The sequence below is a fragment of the Melozone crissalis genome, unplaced genomic scaffold (assembly GCF_028551555.1).
Source record: "Melozone crissalis strain CALT ecotype California unplaced genomic scaffold, PUWL_Pcris_2 ptg000060l_1, whole genome shotgun sequence".
Classification (NCBI taxonomy): Eukaryota; Metazoa; Chordata; class Aves; order Passeriformes; family Passerellidae; genus Melozone; species Melozone crissalis.
In genome coordinates this window covers 1,060,001-1,082,284 of record NW_026535838.1, presented here as the reverse complement: position 1 = coordinate 1,082,284, position 22,284 = coordinate 1,060,001, and the positions used below count along the sequence as shown (strand labels likewise).

At 42.3% G+C, this 22,284-nt stretch overlaps 1 protein-coding gene across 4 annotated transcripts in view; it reads left to right on the top strand.

Annotated features, from left to right (window-relative positions):
* Window positions 1–22,284, top strand: part of SSBP2 (single stranded DNA binding protein 2) — a 127,968-nt gene that overhangs the window by 81,548 nt on the left and 24,136 nt on the right. For 2 of the 4 annotated variants that reach the window (XM_054287622.1, XM_054287621.1), the window contains exon 5: window positions 9,869–9,958. The exons of the other annotated variants lie outside the window; for them this stretch is intronic. In XM_054287622.1, the coding sequence (XP_054143597.1) occupies window positions 9,869–9,958 (90 nt within the window). The remainder of the gene's footprint in view (window positions 1–9,868; window positions 9,959–22,284) is intronic. 4 annotated transcript variants of the gene reach the window in all.

The window sequence follows — 22,284 nt, the reverse complement described above, 5'->3', positions numbered from 1 at the left end:
TGAAGTACTACAATTATCCACTGTTACCTGACGCTTAAGTTTTGTCAGCTTTTGTAGGAAGCATTAATATCCCTCCCCTGGGACCCTCTGCCTGCAGAAACCTGCTTGTTTTTGTGTGATGGGCTGCAGTCCCCAGAGAGTGAAAAGGCTGGAGTTGTTTTGAGGGATAGGAAGGCTTAGAAATGGAAGTGAAGAAGAGGAAATGGTGGAATGGCGGAGCTTCAGAGTTCTGTGCCTTGGCTGCCATTTAGAGCAATCCCAATAAGAGCCACATTTTCCTCCTCCTGGAAAATGCCTCTGCCGTAGTTTAGTATGGGGAGAATGCTTCAAATTGACTCCAGTTCTCATATTCTCTTGTTTCCAGCCTGTACCTTACATAGTTCTCATTCTGCTGTGTTTTAACCTGGAGCTTAAATTTAATTCCAAAGACATTGTGGGCCGGGGGCTGTTCAGGTGGCCCATGGGTGACTGCTGCTCTCCTGTAGATAATTCTTTTAAATAACAGAGCTAAACTGGATATATCTATCCTTTTCCTTCTGTAAGCCTCTCTGTGTTAGCTGAGGAGGAAGCCAGATTTTTATATATAGTGAAATATGGATTATTGCAACCATTAAGTGCACACATTAATCTCTGGTGTTTTAGGCCATCTTGGACACAGTGCTGAGGTGAAGGTGACCCTGACAGGTCTGGACTCACAGACTCAGTCAGGGACCCTGGGAAAACAGGCTTGCTCTTGGTTTGGATCAGTGTAATGTGACCTGATTTATTTATATAAACAAGGGGGTTTATACCTGCTTTGCTTTTAACAGTTCCTTCACTGCAAAATCTGCATTTTTAGTGAAGATACCTATACACATAATTCTCATTTAAACCCAGTCTGTTTCTATATGCAATCTGTGCATGTATAAAACTGTTTATGAAGGCAATTTTTCATACCATATTCCTAGGTTTAGCTGATCTCTTTTTTTTTTTTTTTTTTTTTAAATGAAGTGCAATGAAGAATTACATGGTGAAGCAGAAGTTTCAGCAATCATTCTTGCATCAGCTGAATTTTGAATCTTGTTCCTTGTATAACATAATGTATTTAAAAATACACTGTCAGTTGCTGTTTTCTGTGTGGGTGACCCAGTAGTCCATGGACCAGCCAGGTGGAATAGCTGTGCATGGATCTCCATCCCTTCAGTGTCTGTGTGGGCACCACCTAAAAATGAGAATAATAATAAAGTAAGCAGAAGAATAAGATTTTTAAAGGTGTGCTTAAGATCTGTAGGAGGTAGGTAACCCTGAAAGATTCAAGCTCTCATTATCACTGCTATGGATTTTCACACCACGGGGTCTAAAATAATTGGTTCCCTGAGGGGGAGCCACCTGAGACAGGTTCACCTGCTCTGCTGTGTGACCTGGGCACCAGCGAGTTTGGTCGTGTTTGGAGCCAAGGTTTTTCCTGGCAGGGCTGTTTCTCCTTGCCCCAACCCTCACCAGCCCTGGGCTGTGTGCTGGGCACTCACAGGCTTGGTTTCCTTGGATCAAATTCCCAAAGAAAGGGAATTAATGTTGTCGTGGGGATTTTTTTGTTTGGTTGGTTTTTGGTTTGTGGTTTTGTTTTTTTTTTCCTTTTTTTCCCAAAAGCACATCCAAAAACCCACATCCTTGGAGCCCTGCTCTGCCTCTGCTGTTTGTGGAGGATGGATGGATGGATGGATGGATGGATGGATGGATGGATGGATGGATGGATGGAAATTCCTTGAATTTTGGTACTCGCTAGTGTGGGCTGGGTGGCTTTTGTTGCTCATTGACTCCTCCCTATAACTCCTTTATAGCAAATAATCACCAGCAGGAAAATGTGAGGTCTTCATAAGCACAGTGCCTAATTCTGGTTTAGCACTTAGAGGTGTTAACTCTCTGCTCAACAAGTTGCATTTATCCAAAGATAGATATTCAGCTAACATGAGAAAAATGAGATACTTTAGAGGCTAGCTTTCCATGAGTTTTAAATTTGTCCTATTTTTCTTCAAATGAACATGTACTTCTTAGGGAATTAAGTATTTACTCATCAGCACCTGCACACACAAGAAATACCACTGGTTTCAAAGCTGTGAATTTCAGGCTGGAGACTCTAAAGTGTGCATTGCATTATGTGTTATGTACCGCTAATTCCATTGATAATGGAGCTAATGTTCAAATAAACCCCCAAATGGATGCTTCAGTAAGATTTGTTTATGAAAATAGGCTGTCAGAATTACAGTGTTGTGAAGTCACATGTTTTCACATTTTAGGACATAATTTATGGAGCACACTCTTGGAAAGCGGAGATGTATCCATGGTTGGTATCTTAGTAAATGGTTATTAAAGAGGAATTTCATGAGATGAAGGTCCAGACAAGAACATGCAAATGAACAATTATTTTTCAGGCTCTGGAGAAGCAGAAAAACATTTTCATCATGAAGTAAATTTTGCAGTTCAGGTCCCTCTGAAGTAAAATTTATCTTTTTGTGCATATGACTTTTCCAGTCAGCTACATATGGAGACAAAAATCCATTTTGAATTGTGAGGGAATTACTGAGGGGGTTTTGGTGTATTTTCCTTTCTGAAGTTGTTCATGTATTGCCAGCATTGCTGAATCATTCCCAGGCGACCTGAGGATAACCCCAAACCAGGCTACTTTGCATTTCATAATCAAATTTTAGTCTTTCAGCTCACAGCGTATTTGTTCATTTGTTTCATAACTTGGAAAGGACAGAGAGATACAGAAAAACTTTCATCTTAATAATCACTATATTCCTAAAATGGAAAAGCACTTGACTTGTGTGGAGTGCTGGGCCATAAGAACTGGGATACAATACTCTGGCAATCTTAAAATCTTTGGAAAATAAAGTGGGTTTAACAATTAGATTAATTAAATGATTAAAAGACACTGTGCCAACCACTTAATTGCTGGGGGAAGTCGGGGTATGAGATAGTCTTGTCATACTAGTCCAATTAGCACAATTGTACCAACCATGAATTATCTGTAGAGCATGGAAAAAAATGGAAGAGCGTGTTGGGGAAGAAGGAGAGAAGGATGAGCAGCGATCATCCTCTGTGTGCAGCGTGGCGTGTCTCGAGCACGGGGAATATCTGGAATTGAAAAGCCCAGCTGGAGACAGAAGGTGTGGGGGCCGAGGCGGTCCCTGTGCGAGGGGAGCGTGTTCCCGTGTTCCTGGGGCAGAGCCCGGTGTGCGGCGGCCCTGTGCGAGGGGAGCGTGTTCCCGTGTTCCCGGGGCGGGCAGGGCAGAGCCCGGTGTGCAGCGGCCCTGGGCGAGGGGAGCGTGTTCCCGTGTTCCCGGGGCGGGCAGGGCAGAGCCCGGTGTGCAGCGGCCCTGTGCGAGGGGAGCGTGTTCCCGTGTTCCCGGGGCGGGCAGGGCAGAGCCCGGTGTGCGGCGGCCCTGTGCGAGGGGAGCGTGTTCCCGTGTTCCCGAGGCGGGCAGGGCAGAGCCCGGTGTGCAGCGGCCCTGGGCGAGGGGAGCGTGTTCCCGTGTTCCCGAGGCGGGCAGGGCAGAGCCCGGTGTGCGGCGGCCCTGTGCGAGGGGAGCGTGTTCCCGTGTTCCCGTGTTCCCGAGGCGGGCAGGGCAGAGCCCGGTGTGCGGCGGCCCTGTGCGAGGGGAGCGTGTTCCCGTGTTCCCGTGTTCCCGAGGCGGGCAGGGCAGAGCCCGGTGTGCGGCGGCCCTGTGCGAGGGGAGCGTGTTCCCGTGTTCCTGGGGCAGAGCCCGGTGTGCGGCGGCCCTCGCTGGGATCCGGGGGAGGCAGGAGCGGAGCGGCGCGGGGAGCGTGCGGGGATTCTGCGGCTGCGAGCAAAGCTGCCTCGGTCTGCAGGGAGTCTGGAGGAGGGTGTAAGTGTCACTTCTGGAAAAGAAGTCATTTTGTTGAAATATCGCTGCAGCTCGGCTCCAGGCTTCAACAGCAGCAGCGTTTTCTGTCCTCAAGTGCCCTTTGTTGTTGGCAGCGTGGGGGTTCCTGCCCGGGCTGACAATGCTGCTGCAGCTCGGGAGGGTCCTGGGCTGGGACCCTGGCCCTGCACACAGGCACAGACCTGGGAATCCACCTCAAGGAGTGCCCTCGCCCTCACAGAAAACGGGCTGAAAGCATTGCTTGAGGTATCATTTCTGAGTCTTCATGAAGAACTGCACTGGCATGGGCTGCCCAGGGAGGTGTGGCGTCACCGGCCCTGGAGGGGTTTAACAGAGCTGGACGTGGCACTTGGTGCCATGGTTCAGCTGATGAGGAGCTGTTGGGTCACAGCTGGGACTTGATGGTCCCAAAGGTCTTTGCCAACCTGGCTCATGCTGTGATCCTGTGATTCTCCACCTGGGGAAAGCTGAGTATTCTGCCTTTCAGTACAGGTCTGTTTTGGAAAAAAAATAACCCAGAAGAATGGGCAGAAATTCAAAAGAATGTCATAGGTTTTTTTCCCATATCTACAACACAAATTACTCTTGCACCTTTTTGTCAGTGAACAGTCTGCTGGTACCTATACATAGTATGGATTTTATTAACTTCTGGGCAATAATGAAGGTTTCATTTAAATGCCTTTTCTTTATAACCATAATTTTGAGAAAATCTCATCTGGAAGTTATGTTCTAAATAATCCAAGAAGCAGCAGCTGAGAGACAGGATGGAAATGCTGTCTTTTAACAGGAATTTGAAGTCCTTTTATTCACTGATAACAAAGCTTTGCTCAAAATTGATTTATATTCCAACCCAGTAGCCAGTTTTTAGCACTGTAATGAAATCTTTCTGTCTCAGCTAAGCAGGATGAAATCCCCAGACTGGGCACTGGGATACAAACTGTGATCCCACCTCAGATATTTGCTGGAGTGAGGTGGGTTTGGGGCTAGAATTATTTCACGGGGAAGAAGGATAGGTGAAGTCTCAGAGGACACCTTCTTCATCATCATCATCATTATTATCAACAGATCTGCTCTTCCCTAAATGACCACATCTGCTGGTGCAACCCTTTTTGTGTTTCCAAGAAAAGGAATAAATGTGGGGTTTTTTTCATCTGCATTGATGGCATCATTATTTTTATTATTCTTTGTTACTCAGAAATAAGATGGAATGAAGAGAAATAAAATAGCAGAATCCAGATGAAACCATAGGGAGCTGGGATTGGAGGAAAACTGAGAAGTTGTAAGGAATGACCTTCCACAGTCACAGCTCTCAGACTTGTGCAGTCATGTGAATGCCTTCCTGTTACACAACAGAAATTAAGCAGTTCAGACAAATATATATCAGTGGAGCTACGCCAGGGTTTAATTAGGTCTCATGATCCAGATCTTTGGAATTACCTGCCTCTTTCAGTGTGATGAATCCACCTTTTTTGGGCATGACCTTCCAATCTGTGTTGAGTAAACCAAGGCTGCTCAGTCTGGGGGTTTTGGCTTCTTGGTGTGCAGCCACATGTTCAGAGGCTTTGTAAAAGGCGCAGAGACTTATTTAAAGTATTTGAAATTTTATTTATTTTGTTGTTCAGAGTCATAAGTAGTTGTTTTGTTCCATCTTGGAGAAAGCAAGGAGGTTGCTAGTGGTTAATCAGTGTAGTTCCTTTAATACCTCTTTATTTTGTGATGGGTGCAAATAGGGAAGGTCTGTTACAGGAACCAGCTGGTGTCTTAGAAAGACTTGGTAAATTACAAATTGAAGTGTTTACGAAAGGAAATTCAGTATTTTTTTATGGTACTGGCTGCAGTATGCCTTGCACTTCAAAGCTATCAATGACCAGAAATTAAACAGGTGGTAAATATGACTGGAAATAGTAATCATCCATCATCTGTCTTTCCAGAAAAAAAACCCAAAAACAACCTACAACTACGTTTAAATTCCTTACTTCCCATAGTTCTCTAAGTTAATGAACTGGATATTTATCCCCTGCCCCCAGAAAAGGAGAAAGAGAAAAGAAAAAAAAACCAACCAGCAATTGTTTAAGTTTTGACATTCTGTGTTTTTCCTTCTGACTGTGCTGCTCTCACCAGCATTTCAAACATGGTTGTGGTTTCCTGCATTGTCCTTCACATTCCACATTCACCGTTCAAGTTGTTTCATTAACCCAATCCCAGCGTATGTAAAATATCCTGAGATGCTGATCTCAGAAATCTAGAGATTTCTGCTCTAGTTGAGCTGATTGTGTCTGTACCATCCATGGCAGAATATCTTTGTCTGGAGATGCCATGCTTTGGTTGCTTGTATGAATATATGAAAACATTGTGTTCCTAAATGATACGAGTAGATTTAGGGCTGACATGGAGGAGGGAGAGGGATGAGGGAATTGGGTGTCTAACACTTTTATTTGTAGGGTCCAGCTCCTCCCCTCCATCATCCAGTAGGTTACATCATTTCCCATCAGTGAGACTTCTTAAACACAGAACTTTCCCCTGAGTGGACAAATTTAGTAACGTGGTAAAGTTTGGATTGAAATAAGGAAGTTTTAGTGTAAGCAAAATACCTGAAATTGAATGTCTTGGTGAAGGAAAGAGCCAGGTGAGGATTTTTGTAAAGTCAAGTTATTTCTTTGTACCATTTTTTGGTTTCAAGTGAAATTCTTTGTAAGCTTCCCTCATCAGCCACTTCTTGGGATGGCCTCAAAAAATGAGTATTGCAGGTTTATCTCTGGATTTTTATACTTCAGATACTATACTAGTGGAATAGCTAAATGATTTTACTTTACATTTTATTTACTTTGGGATTTCTTTATTTTAAAACCCATCCTAAACCATAGCTAGTTTTATTAGTTACTATAATAATCTATTTTTGCATTGCCAAGAGTAACTTGGGTAGAGAAGGAGTGACCATAATAACTTTCAGTCAAGTACATAGATTTAATTAATAATTGTAAATTATTATAAATTCATTAGTATAAATTCATTATTTTAGCTGCAAAAGCAAATACAGATTTCCATTTTTAAGGAGGTTAGCTACTGTACAAGGAGTTTATACCATCTAAATTTTCCGATTTCATCTTTTTATGAACAGCAGGGAAAGCAATTTGCAAATATTTAAAATGTCAAACTAATGGAAGTATAAATGATGAACAACTTGTAAGGCATGCAAAAGGAGGCCATGGTTTGCTATGGGACTGTGGAAAAAGAATGAATAATTCATCAGGATAGAATAAATAAGAATATTTCCATGCAGCAGTTGCAGGTTTGTTTATTGATCTACCTGGTAGAAGTTCTTAAAAGATTCATTATTTAGCACAAGCTAGAAAATGTAATATACCCAAAACACTGAAAATACTTTATTTCTGGCTGTGGGACTTCATTGCCCATCAGGGAAGAAAATCCCAAACAAACATGAAAACAGAAAAAAGAAGCCAGTGCATTGCATAATGAAGGGTAGGAATGGGGGTTTCTGTGACACCTGAGAGTGTAACTGCAGAGTTCTGGGGGTTGTGGCTCTGCAGCTCTGCCCTGCTGCTGCGGCCACGCAGCTCTGAGCCCTCCCTCCCTCCCTGCTCTCACAGGGGCAGGGCAGGGGCTTTGCACTGAAACTCCACTGAATCCACCGAAAACCCACTGAAAATCAAACCCTCCCTGCCAGTTCCTGGTGATTCACCAGCAGCGGGGCTGGGCTCCTCTGGTGTCACTGCCAGGGAAGGTGCAGAAACAGGGGAAAACCCCACCTCTCTGAGACAATCGTGAAAATGTTATTTTTAGGTATATTTCTTGCAAAGCCTTTTTAGCCAGCAAATGGCTAACAGTTATAACTTCAATCCTTTTCTCCCTTTGTTCTGGAATAGTCATTATTTCTCCCTTCCCCTCTATTTTTTAACTAAATTTGCTGGGGGTTTTTAAAGAATAATTTTCGAAGTGGGAAAGAGCGTGAACTGTCAGCAGCAGGTGCTGCGTCCCTGCGGGAGCTCTCCATCCCAAGGGGCTGTTCCCTCCCCTGGCACCCCAGGGACCCGGCAGGGGACACATCCCATGGCCATGGCACCTGGCATGCCCAGTCAGGGCACTGGGGGTGACGGTGCTGCACTGAAGCCCAGCAGTGCCCCTTTAATGGGCTGCTCCTCCTTGGTTGCAGCTTGGGCTCTTTGGGCCATTTGGAGATGCTCAGCTTTTAACATCATTGATTTTCTCCATCGGCGGTGCTGCTGTTGTCATCCCTCATCCAGAAAACCTGTACCTGTATTATGCATCCAGCACGCTCCACTCAGACTGTGCCTCGCAATGGGTTTATTGCACATTGATGCTTAAAGAGATCATATTTCCTTAAAAAAAACCCCAAACAGCAGCAAACCAACAGCTTTTTTTCCTGTTTTCCTTTGAAAATGGAAATGATACAAAAATAACTATTTGACATGAATGGCAGTGGCTGGCAGAGCACCACGTTTTTTGGCCACAGCTTCTCTGGCTGCTTTGTGGTGGCCTCTCCCTGCATGATTTGTGGTTATAATTCCAAAGGATTTGCTGCATCCAGCTCACCTGGCTGGCTTTCCCTGTCAGCTGCAGTTCTACAGTGTTTTAGCACTGATCCTTGCATAGACAATACCCTTTATTAGATGATTTCTTCATTAATAAAAGCCTTGCACTCATTTTGAAATCCAGCATCTTTTGCAGACTTTATATTTCAGTGATACATTCCAGACTTTTCCAAAGAACATTCAGCTTGGATGCTAAATATGTTACTGCTAGTTGTTCAGAACTTTAATTCTAAAACACAGCTTAAGCCATGAAAAAATATGTGGTGATTAACTGAATGTTTCCTTTCTGCTTGGTTGATAAAGGTCATCCCTCCTTTTGTGCCAGTCTTCAGATCTTTCCAGCAGCATTCTTTCCTTTCCTAGGTATTGTGCCAAACACCTGGAACTGCAATTTCCAGATCTGCATCTTTAGGGTATCGAGTGTGCGTGCACAATAAATGGAGTGATAATTTAATATCTGTGTGTTTTGCAGGGCAGGCTTTGGCAGGTCATCAGTAACCTGCCAGTGGCTCTGGGAGCATTCTGTGTGCTCCAGTACTTTCACTCAAGATTTTGAGCATTTGTAGGTGATTCAGCCTCATGCCATACAGAAACACATTGTAGGAAGGAAGAATGCTAGAAATTAAAAGTAATTGAGGTTCCAGCACATGACAACAGAAACAGTTTGGCTTCTCTTTTCTGTGACAATCTCCTGCATGAAAATTGCCAGGAGCAATATTCTTTACTCGCTTATTCCAGCTGAAGGATTTGCAAAGGTAACTAATTTCATCCTCTGATTCACTCCTTAAAAATCCCTTTTTTCTTTTCCGTTCCAAAAACGTAACCTGAATTCTTCTAATTTGTCATGGTGGTTATTTTTGGGGTTGGTAAAATCTTGAGCATTACCAGCAGAATCATGAGCATCCCTTCTTGTACTGTTTATAACAGAGCCCTGTTTTGAAGCTTGTTGTTGTTCTTAAAAAATATTACAGGCTGCTGAAATTATCTTTAAAGTGCTTAGAAATTGCTGATAAAATGCATAAATTACTTTTTCTATGCTCTGTATATATCCTTGTGCATGTGTGAGACTGTTCATATGCAGAGACAAGAAGTATGCAACTTACATTCACATTGGTGCATGTAGAGACACTCAGATACAACATTTTTTAAAATTCAGTCAAGCTTTGCCTAATCGGCCTGTGCAATATCTGGCATCCTTCCCCTCAAAATACATTTGTTATTTCAACAGATCATGGTACTCGTATAGACAAAAGGCTAAACAATTTTAATTTACCTTTAGATGAAACAATGGCATAATGACATATCCAGATAATTATTTTCTGCACTTTGGTCAGGTTTGGGGTTTTTTTGGGGGGAGTTTAATGCCTACCATGCAATGACAAAGGTTTATTCTCCCTTTGTTCTTTTCAGAGTGCTGCAGCAGCTCCCAGCCCAGTGCTAGGAAACATTCCCCCAGGAGATGGCATGCCAGTAGGTCCAGTACCACCGGGGTTTTTTCAGGTATTCAGAAAAAAAATTATGATTACAGGAATTTTAGGATAGACAATCCTCTGTAATACTGTTTGCAAGTCTGTAGAAAAGGTCCTGTTCTGAACTATGTCTCACTGTGTGGTGCAATATTTGAAAGTTTATTTTTAAACAGAAGTGGACAGGTGGGAAGGAAGGGACCTGACTGATGAGTATTTAATTTATGAAGTAGTACAGCACACAGAACAAGAAACGGTGCCAGGTTTTTAGCAGAGATCAAAAAATGCTTGAGTACAATATTTAAATAATTTCTTATGATAATATACGTACCATTCCATGGAGATTCTAAAGTCAGAATGTTGTTGGTTGTGTTCAGCTCTGTGCTAAAGCCACAGACCAGATTCCTGAGCTTCTGTGTGAATCCAGCCTGGGCAATGCAGAACATCCCACTGAGCATTGCCCTGCACCTTGCAGACCTCAACACCACTGCCTAGAAAAGCTAACTCAGGGATTTAGACCATGTGCTGCTTCTGTTCAGGTCTGTCCTACGTGGAGCTGAGCACCCATTCAGCACTTTGGGCAGTAACAGCATCTGATGGTGGAAGAAATGACATTTCAGTGCACGCCCAGTGTGGTGTTTGTGACCTGAGGCTGCACTGCTCCCAGGCTGGGCTCACATCTCCTCCTCACCAAAACTCAGTGGTTTCCCTCCACACTGGCAAACTGAGGCTTGATTTGTAACACATGAATGAAAATACACTTGGAAGTGAAGTGGAAAATATCTGGCTGCTGCCAGTCACAAAATTCTCGGGAGCTGGCAGAACTCATTAATTAATTTATTTCTGCTTTTAGTGCTTTGAGCAGCTGGTTAGGTAGGCTCTTTTGTACATAATTTTGGTCTTAATTTTTAGATTATATCAATATTTCACTTTTTAAAAAAAAATTTTTTTACTTCAGCTTCCCACCTCAGTTGTGATGTCAGAGGAATGAACTTTTTTTGTTATTGTCTGTGACGACTACTAAGATGGGGAAGGGGCACAGATAGGACAAGTGTGTGAAGTACAGAGGAGAGAGTAACTATTTTAAAGGTTTTGCAGAAGGAGGATGTGGGAGTTTTGTTTTTAGAAGTGTGAATAGACTTCTAGCCACTCCAGATCTTTGAAGTTGTAAGAAAGACAATCTGATAGAAAGCTGAGTGCGGGTAAAGTCTCATTGTATGCCAGTATCTGTCTTGAGTCTAACTTGAAGCCACAACATCATCCTGCTCTTTTTACGAGGCCTGAGAGTGAAGAGGAACATTTTCCAAGACATTATTAATTCTTGCTGTAGCTGTGTGCTTAAGAATGCTTAAGTTTGGAAATCAGGTATGGTAGTGGGTGCATTGATGTGTGCGGGAGCAGTCCCAGCAAGGGGAGCTAAGCCAAAATGCAGAGGGTCCCAGGCAGTGTGAGGCTGTGGGTGCAGACAGCCCTTCGGCTGCTGTGGGTGTTGTCAGGCAGCGCTCGGTGCCAGGCTCTCAAACCTTCCTCAGAGCTCGGCCCCACCAAGGTCAGCTCGCCCCGGGACAAGGAAACGTGCTGGCAGACAGAGCCTGCAGTGTGAGACTCGGAAACTGAGGGGCATCATCTGCCGCTGTGCAAGGCAGCTGAAATCACAGGCAGGAAAGGGGAGCTCACGGTGAAAACCTCCTCCTTCCTTCATGGGTGCTGCTCTTCTGCTAGACCTTTACCTGCACAGGCTCCTTCTCCATCCTCTCCTGCAATTCCTGTGATCCCAGGGTACAACCAAGCACAGAGAACAGGCTCATCTGTCTGGGTCTGAGAGCTGGCAGCCCTCGCTCTATGGAGCTGAGACCTGCCCCTCACTCCCTGATTATGGCAGCAGACAATTTGTTCTTCAGAGTCAGTCCGCATGGGCAGAGCAGGAGAGAGGTGCTTGTGTCTGTATTTAGCGCCCTGAGACTCTGCTCCACAAAGGCCTCGTAACATTTTAATTCCTTTAGCCCGAAATGTGTCTGGAAGGTCACCCTGGAATGATCAGGGTGCCCGTTGCTGCTTTCGGGAGTTGTTTGGGTTGGGCTGAGCCGAAGCTGCTGACAGCCTGCACCTGCCAGCTCTGCTTGCAGAACTCAGGGGTCACAGATGGTTTAAAGTAATTTCTTCCCTCTTGCACTCGTGTTTTGGGTGGGCGCTGAGTGCTCACAGGGATGTAAGCAAGGTGGGATCATTGCTGCTGCAGTTTGTTCCTGTCAGAGCAGGGGAATGTCACAGTCCAGGAGGGAAATGTGCTGGGAATGAAGAAACAACAACAGGAGTCGATTTTGGTTGGCAAAATTGGTTTGCTGACCTCTAACATGATTTTTGAGACATTTATTTTTTATAGAAGAAAAGGAGTATATTTTATTTTAAGAAAATAATGCAGTCTGCTAGTGTAGCATGTGGAGGTAGAAAAATACAGGAGAATTGTTTCTCAGACAGTATGTGGTAAAAGTCTGCTCTTTGTAAAGTGAGGTTTTCTCATGCAGGCAGACCATTAGCACTGATGTTAATTAGCAACCTGTGGCACTTCATGCCTGCTCTACAGAGGCAGAGGTTCTGCAGCCAGAACCTGAATTTGTCTTATATCTCTCTGTAGTTGTACTTTAATACTTCACTTTAGGTAAGGAATGATGGGTCACTACAGTGCTGACTGTCCAGAAAAATGCCACAGTGGTGGGGTTGTACACAACTGTTGTTATCAAATAAATGAGGTTTTGGGGGTTTTTTTGTAGGTTTTTTTCATTTTCAGTGGAAATTGTTTGCACTGCCCAAAGTGAAATTTGAAAAGTCAGTATTTATGTGGAGTTAGCATGTGCCTCAGTTTCCTCCACTGGTCTGTGTGTGTTTGAATGTAGCTTTAAGTTCATAAACATACTTTTTGTCTGCATCTTCTCTCAATTTGAGCAGCAGAGGGACTCTGGAAGTAACTGTGTGAAACAGAAACTGAACCTGCTCTTGGTTCATTAGGAGCAACAACTGAATGTGTGGGACACAAGAGTTCTACCATACAGGACTCTTTAACTCCAAATAGTGTAACCCAAAAAGCTACTTCGGGCACTAGATGTAATGAAACCATACTAGATTGCATAGACGTGAGATGCATTTGTTGATACATGTTTGAAGTGCCCAACCAGCCCCAGCCTGAGTCTGGAAACACCTCATACTTTTCCAGTTTTCCCATCTATAACATCCTGGACATAAAGTGTGAGGAAGGCACTTAGCTACTGTGATAAAAAAAATACAGTCATTTGGGACATTTTCTGAGTAATTTTTAGACCTTTTTAATCCACATCATATGTTAGTTTCTTCATATGGTCAGTTATGGATATCAGCATGACCTGCTCTTTGTCCCTGGTTCTGGAGCCCTCTCTGACCCTGATATAGCAACTGAGCAACTGAAAGACTGAATAGGATCATAATAAATAATTACCTTTGGGTCTGATGTTGGTGGATGTAGATAATGTCAGCAGCCACAGCTTTACACAAGGCTCTTACAAACTCAGTTACAGTCAGTTAAATCTTCCACAGGTCATAGAATTCAGAGACTTTCAGGTTTCCACATCCAGTCTTGCAGGTGCAACTGCTGCTCTTCAGGTGCTCAGGACCATTTCCATCCTGCTCTTCACTGATATTTTAAGGCAGCTAAACAATTTGAGAGGTGCTACGTTTGTGTTTTTGCAGACCATTTCTTTGATCGGTGTGGACAATGCTGGTGTTAGTAAGCAAATGAGCAGAGGCCAGAGGGAAGTTTGGGAGTGTGTGTTCATTGAGGTGTTTGGAGTTTTTAAACAGAATGTAAACTACTGATTTCACAGGATTTTATTTGCCTTTTAGTTAAATTTCCACTTTCAGCATTCCTCAATGCAGAGTTTAAAACAGAGCAGCATGGAATGGGTTGGAAGGTACCTTAAAGCCACTCGTGTTCCAAACCCAGCCGTGGGCAGGGGCACCTTGCGCTGGTTCTCCCAGTTCCTGACACCCAGCACTGCCCCTGCCTGCTGCTTTTGCTCTGCAATTAGGAGAAACACCTAAATGTGTGTTTAATTAAACCCCAGTTGTCCTCTGCTCCTCTGCTCCGGGGCTGTGTGAGTGGCTTTAGAGGCACTCACCTGAGACCCTGCTGGGAGTTGTAGGGCAAGCAGGTTGTTCTACAGCTGACAGTTCATTTCTTTAATTTGGTAATTCTGTTAAAAGTCAAATTCTAACACTTGTCTCTACCTTTCCACACATAAGTGAAGTGCCCTTTCTTTAAACACATTACTTTTTTCCAGCACATTTGTTAAAAATCTCTTTTTTTAAGAGATTAAGGAGATAATTTTTTAAATAATCTTCCAGTTCAATTTACCAGTAAACATTATTTCTGTGGTGCCTGTGTTTCCTAAAGGGCTTTTCAAGTGGCTGGCTTCGTTCTCCAACTTCAGATCACCAGATAAACTTGGAATGGCATGGGAGAGAAGTGTCGACACCATGTTTGAAATACAAATGTTACATATTCCTCTTATATAAAGGGAAAAAAAATAAAAACCAGCCCGAACCCAGCCCTGCAAAGTAATGTGAGCCTGTCTTGCCATCTAGTGGCAGCTGCTCGTGCTCGTTTTACCTCAATCCATACTATTCTCAAGTCTTATTTTTAGCCTTGTTTGCCATGGTAGAGCTGACCTAATGCTTCAGGAGAGCATTATTACAGTAAGGCACATGAGCACAAAGGACTTTATTTTCTTGCCTAGCATAACTATTTGAGATACAAATATATATTTCAAGTAGTAAAGTTAGGCAGGAAAATACATATAAATGTGTATATACATATTAAAAACATTTATATTGGTTATATATGAATATATAACAAATATATATCTACCATATGTAAATAAATATAAATCTAAGTTTATTACTTAAGTGAGAATAAGCAAATCCAGCAAATTAAAAAGTAGTAACATGCATCTCCTGCATTTTGAAACAGAAATGGTGAACTACTTACACTGAAAAGAAAATGGATTTGTGAGGTGCAGTGTAAGGCTGTAAAATATCTCTGTAATGTACTATTTTAGTTTACAGTTAATATTGACCGTATTTACAGTAAAGTCATGGCATGACACATTGCTAAAAAACAGAGTTTGTATTCCAGAGCCAATAAATGCAGCATTTGGTTACAGCAGTGAAAGGAAGGAAGACGGGGAGGGAGGGATCCCCCAGCACCTCTTTAAAGCCATTTTGGAGTGAATTGTCCGCTGGGGTTGTTATTTGTGCGGGGAAGGAGGGATCCCCGTTCCAGGTGTGGAATGTCACAGCTGGAGCCTGAGGATGTGCCGTGGCGCAGCCTGGTCTGCGCAGAACCAGCGCCTGCATCTGTCAGTGCGAAAACTTCTTGTTTCTCTTTAGCCCCTTGGAACGCTCTCAGCTCTCCCCCTAACACTCTCACAGTCTCCTGCTTTTCCAGAGCTTTCCCGTGTTTTGTCTCCCCCTTCCAGCAGCCGCACCTCATTCTCTGTGCCAGCATCCCCCACCCTCCCCCAGTGCTGATCCTCCTCCCGTGCTCCCCATTTTGGCAGCATTCCCTTTTCTGTAAATCTGAGATGGTCTCAAGCTGCAGCAGAAGGGCAGAGTCAGCTGGATTTGGCTCGGGTTCACAGCCAGCCCCAGTTCCAGGGCAGCAGGTGGGGCAATTGCAGGGGAAGGAGGGAAAAGGCAAAGATTCTGAGCAGGGCAGGTACAGAGAAGTGCCAGAAGCTTGAGAACCATCCTGGGCTGTGAAAACATGGTGATGGGAGAATGAAACATCACCAGGGCTGCGCCTGCAGCTTGTGAGCAAAGACAGCAGCTTTGGTAGCCTGGGAAACTTTGAAAATAAGATTTTTAAGGGGACTTTTCCCCCTCTGAGTTTAGATAATTCATGTTGGTAGGAAGAACTTTATTGTATTTATGAAGTGTCCATGGTTTGTCAGTGCACCCACCACAGTGGAGCAGTCTGGGAATACTCAAATTAATAAAATTATAGCTCTAATTCTTTGCAGAATTGCTGTGTGTGCGTTTTTGTCCTCAGCAGTATCACACTGCATTTTAAAATAATCAATTTTTTAAAAATTGGTTTTGAGTTATTACACTGTGAGAGAGGGTATTATCATCTAGAAAGATCTATAATAGTTTGTGGTTTTCTCCTGTTTGGGTTCCTTTCCCTAAATACCAGCAATAAAGTCAACTGGTGAAAAGTAAAGTTATCCAGGATCTGCTGGGCTCAACAGTCCCACCTTGCAGTTGTGGCAATGATTTCACTGCCCATAACTGCTGGAACAAATTAAAACTGCTCAGCTTGAGGAATTAATCAGCTGTTCCAAAGAATCAGCTGTGTATCAAAATCAGGTTTATCAATCTGGGGAAAATGCTTTCAGTCCTCTGTCTGGATGGTGTCTAAGTTCTAAAAATGAAGGGGTTTTTATTTTGAGGGCTTTTAATGTGATACATCTTGGATGTTTTGGCTTGTCATGTTTGAAATACTCTGTTTTCCCTTCTATCTGCATTTAATAAAATTATTATAAAAACTATTTACCTGGTTTAAAATTCATATAAGTAATATGTCTTACAAAATTTGAAGTATCATGTGCAGAACTTAGCAACTTTCTCTCACAGTTATGAACTCTTGAGCTTCAGATAATTATGTTCCCCACAAAGTGACACAGATGTAATAACAGTGCAATTCCTACAGATCATCTAAAAGCAGACCTGGCCTTTAGCATCTCAGACAATGTTTAGCTGGGGAGCAAACATTTTGTTTCTGGCTTTTCTAATTGGTTTTGTTTCTTTCTTGTAAGTGTAAAATTGTTTTTTCATTTTTCAACACCAAACAAGGTGCGTGTTGCAGTGTCCCTCCACGTGGTGTTCCTTGACCAGAGATAAAACATTAAATTTATATTTAAAAGCTGGTATTGCTGTAACTTGGAATTCTGGATGTGGAAGGAGCTCCTCAATTTAGGAAAAAAAATATCTGCTCTTATTCTGAATTAAATCAGATCTCTTACTGTTGCTATTTTTAACTTGTCAGTCTGCTCTTAGAAAACCATAAATACAGGAATTATTTTTTAGGGATTTTCTTCTGAAACACAGTAAAGAACTTGATCGTGGGAATGGGTTTTGTCATCAGGAAAGGCCAATGTAGAGAGAAATCCTCTCTTTGTGCTGAGAATAACACGTTTTTATGTAAAATATCATAGATAAAATCACCTGCTTTGGTTTGCACTGGTAGACTGCAAGATGTGCAGTGTTCGACCCAAATTTCGTCTCTGAAATATTTCAGAAAAAAATCATTTTGGGCTTAGTCCTGGTTAAAACTGAAATGTGTTAGTGAAGACTGTCCTGAAACTTGAGAGATTGTTACTGCTGAGGGAGATACCAGCAAAAAAATCACAGAGGAAACCAAAAAATAAAAAGCAATGAAATGAAAAATGAATTGCAGGGTACCTTGGATAAATTAAATTCACACATATTTAATGGTTCCTAGGAGGGAAAAGCCCCCTTGGTTTGGGAATGTGAGATGCAAGTGTAAAACACCTCTAGAGCATTTCCTAAAACACTGGAGTCATAAAGAGATTTATTAACATATTATTTACACTTATAGGAAAATGAAATAAAAATGGCCAGCAGTCTTTTGTTTAATCATTTGGATACTGATGCTAATAATCATAACAATAAGTGATGCCAGACCTTTTAGCTTGGACTAGAGTTTGAAAACAAAAAAGGTGAAGATGAATTGTATTTTACACAGAATGTGTGACTTGGCTACCTATTTCTAAACAGAGAGGAGAACAAAGATTTTTGGTTTGCTTCACTTGTGATCATTTAGAACTTTTAAATGGATAGATGGAAAGATTTGGGTCATTTTCAGAATCAGCAGAGGAAACGCCACCTTGTCTCTTGCAGCTTGAACTCTTTTCCAGTACTTGCACCTCCAGTAGCAGCACAATTAATTTAAGATCACTTGTAGTGTGTACAAATAAGGTCTGTGGTTCCATTCTCAGCTGCCAGGATAAGTGGTGTTTATGCCTGTGCTGTAGGCGGCTGAGTTGTAAAAATCAATTATTGCTATTTCTTCTCCACACCAAGTGTGAAGCTGTGTCTCACCGTGTGATTTTTAATTTGTGGTCAATGTATTTACAGTCAATTAAGTCTCAGTAGGAATTTAAATATTCAGGATTACTTCTCTGGGCTCTGGGTTATTGTAAATTTTACAAACTTATATGAGACAAAATGTGATTGATAAATGCAAAGGTATGAGGAAAAACAGGATTAAAATGTCAGTGCAAGAAACCTGTATCAGGAAGGAAGTAAATCACACTCCCAGCTTTTGGAAGAGGGGCAAGATTAAAGAAACGAGATTTATTGAAGTATGTAATGATTGGTAGAACGCCACTCTCTGAATTCCTTATTTCACCACTATTAGGTGGAAGTGAAAACTGATCCACATCACGTTTTAGAGTCTCCTGAACAGCTAAAGAAGAGAGCAAGAAACATCCCAGCCTCTGTGCCTTCATGGCATCAGCTTCCTGCTGGATACTTGCTGTAAAATCACATTTTCTGGCACCAAAATGTGGGCAGTGAGGCCGTTGTGCTTCAACATTGCTTTCTCAAACACTTTCCCACAGAAAAACTTATTTTCTGTTGTGTTAAGAACCAAGAAAAATGGGATTTTAGAAGGTTTTGATATTGCACAGCACACACACGTCTCAGACCTGCATAAAACACACAGGTTGTGAGATACCCTTTGCTGTCCCTGGACACAGATGGATTATTCTTGAGCAGACAGATAACAGAAAAGTGCTGCAGCTTCTGGCACCATCACTCAAGTGCCTGAACTTGCCTTTCTTTAAAGTACTTTTAGCAATTCAACACGAAATGTTGCTGTAAGAGCAGGAAGCTTATTAAATTTAACATTTCACTCCCTGATTTTGTTTTGTGTGATCTCTATTATTCTAGCATTTTAATACTTTCCTCCTTTTAGGTTTTTGGGCTTTTTTTTTTTTTTTAACCTTCACTGTAAGTTGGTAGATGCAAATATTCTGCAGTGACTGCACAGAAAGTTTTTTCTTTCTGGTTTCTTTTTCACCCAGTTCAGTGGAAGTTTCTTCTTGCTTTGCTCTCAGCTGCAGGATTGGCAGCCTTCAGGACACTTTTTGTGATGCCAAATGAGTGAATTTGATACCTGTGGGTAGGAATGACAATATATTGCTGCCAGCAGATATTGGTGGCACTTCCATCTCAGCAGTGGCTTGGATCTGGCTTGTTTCCTCTGTCTTTGTTTTATTCATTTTTGGGGAGTTTTTTGGTTGGTTATTTGGGTTTGGTTGGGATTTGTTTTGAGTTTGGGGGTTTTCCCCTTGGTTTTTGTGGTTGCTTGTTTGTTTCTGTCTTGTTTTTTAATTTTAGTTTTGAGGGATTTTTCATGAGGTTTGGTTTTGTTTGTGTAGGTTTGTTTTTTAATTGGGTTGGGTCTTTTAGGTGTGCTTTGGGTTTCTTGGGGTTTTTTTTTTGTGTTGCTTGTTTAGTTGCTTGGGTTTTTCTTTTTTTTTTTTTTTTTTTTTGGTTGGTTGGTTGGGAGTTTTTATTTAGGCTTTTGGAGGGTTTGGTGGTTTTTTAGGAGGGGTGTTTGTCTTTTGGGGGTTTTGTTTTGTTTGTGTTTGTGTGTTTGCTTGCTTGCTTGTTTGCTTGCTTGCATGTTTTGGAGTGTTTTCTTCTGCTTTTCCTAACACCTTATCATGTCTGCCAGTTCTTGAACTCCATTGGAGAAGTTGGTTTTAGTCCCCCTGTCTTCTTCCTACACCACAGCTGAAATTGCCTGCTGCATTATTGAGTATTTTTCAAGCTTAACTCCAAGACAAATAAAGAGTCTGTCTTCCTGAAATTCAGTGTGAGCATCCATTTAAGGTGCATTTTAAATACTGAATGTTAGGCTGAGGCAATAGGCAGAAATGTCAAAGTCTTCAGCATGCAAACATTTTATTTTCCCCTTGATAAACAAGATCCGAGTGACCAGTTAGGTCTGTGGGCACTGCTTTAATTTAGTCCCAGTGTTCTGAGCCCAGTAAGTTCAGGGGAGTTTGTGCTGCAGGAGAAGGGGAAGTTGAGGAGAGAAGGATGCCTCTGTAAAGAATGGAAGCCCAGAGTGGTTCCTCCCTAATGGACATTCCAGCAACTCCTAATAAAAAAAAGAGAGTAGAAAATTAATGTAGAGACTAATGCCAGGTGTTGTGGAAATGACAAGGGAAATGGTGAATAAACACATGGCACAAAGTTTCTGCTGCTTGAGTTTGTGTCTTTCAGAATCCATTGCTCAATAATGTGTGTGGGGACTTCAAAACCACTCCTGCTGTCATGAAAAGCTGAGAGTATTTAATACATTTCATTAAAATGTTGGACAGAATTTCTCTGTTGTCTTGAAACATCTTGGTGGGACCTTTTTGTGGACAAACAATATATAGAATATGCAATACAATATATACAATATATTGGTAGTGGAGAGGGAGAAGTTCAGTCACTGACACAAAAATGAGAATATTTAAGTTTGTAATGGTAACATTTGTTTTGGAAAGCCAAACCATAGGAACGACTTGAAATCTGCTCGTCACTGATTGCAGCTCCCCCTAAGTGGAATACATAGATAAATGAATATTTACAGTAATAATCCTTGTAAGCTTGGAAGGAGTAGGTTTTTTCTTACTGTTGCATATTAGCAGGCTGGTTCTGCTCTTTAGACATGGCTGAATTCAGAGACAATTCAAATTTCCATTTTTTTTGAGCTGCACAGCTGCAAATAAAGTTGAGTTTCATTTGCTGGAGGAGACAAGCCAAACCCAGGGTCCTCACTGGAGTGGCTGCACTCGGTTGACCTCTGTGGAAATGGCTGAAATTCTAATTTCCTGACACTTCTACTGTTTCATGAGGGCCTCGTTGCATGCACAGCCCTTTCTCTTTCTTATCAGAGGCTCTCACCATCAGAGAAGGCACAAAGGAGCCTCCCCCTTCTACAGCACATCATTTCAAGTATCTTTTTATTAATCTGTTCACAATTGTTATTGAACTTTCTTCTCCAGTTTGTAAACCCTCCATTTTAAATTGCTTTCTAGCACTACTTTGAGTGCATGTTTATGTAGGTTACATTATTTCAGCTTTCATCTGATTCCAGGATGTGAAAGGTTTCATTAATTTATTGATGTAAGATCATAGGAAAAAATTCCAGTAGTAATTATTGGTAAAATAATTGCAGTTTCTCTGCTAGCTGTTGCTAGTCTAAATCAGTCTTTTTGTCCCTGTGCTCAGAACACAGCATGCTTTTATCTCTTCATTTTCTTCTGGAGCTGTAGGTACTCCTGCTTGCCAAAGCCATCCTCTTCATCTTCTGTTTAGTCAGATATTTGTGCCTTTTTCCTGTAGATTTGCCACTCATCTCTTTATATTTCTAGGCTATTGCCACACTTTGGGGTGGAACGAGCTGAGAAGTTAAATGCTTTTGCTGCCAGTACCACTCGATTATCTGGGGCCTGGCCTTGTCTGTGGGCTGCGAGGTAGCTCAGGGATAGCCAAGATCTCAAGGTGTGGATGGTGTGCCAGATTTGGATATAAAGGGAGGTGTGAGAGGGGAGATCCGGTGTGTGAGCAGGGAGGCATGGCAGGAGCGCAGCACTGAAGTGACACGGCAGCTGAAAACAGCAAAATTGTAAATATTTGCAGCATGAGCTGGGAATCTGTGCCCCCACAGGTTAAATTTTGTGGTGCTTTTCACTCTATTATGAAGAAGCGAATGAAAAGTATTTGTGAATTGTTTTGATCTTCCTTACCTCTGAACTCTCCCAAGAACACTTTTGTTTTCTCTTCCAACATTCCATCTTTCCCCGTTCTCCAGTGGAAAGTATAGATGTCCCATTTTGAGTTATTCTTCACTATTAATGCATTAAGTTTCTCATATTCTGCACTCAAAAGTGCTGAAACAAATTGTTAAATAATGTATCCTGCTAGGTGGGTTGGCTGAGAATCTCTGAATTGATGTCATACTGCTAAACGTTGTGGAACAATGTCCAGAGCTCTCCGTGGGGGTGTTGAGGCTGGATGGGTGTGAGCGTGGCAGTGGCACAGGGTGGGATGGATGGATGGATGATGGATGGATGGATGAATGGATGGATGGATGGATAGATGGATGAATGGATGGATGACGGATGGATGGATGGATGCATGGATGGATGGATGGATGGATGGATGATGGATGGATGATGGATGGATGATGGATGGATGGATGGATGAATGGATGGATGACGGATGGATGGATGGATGGATGATGGA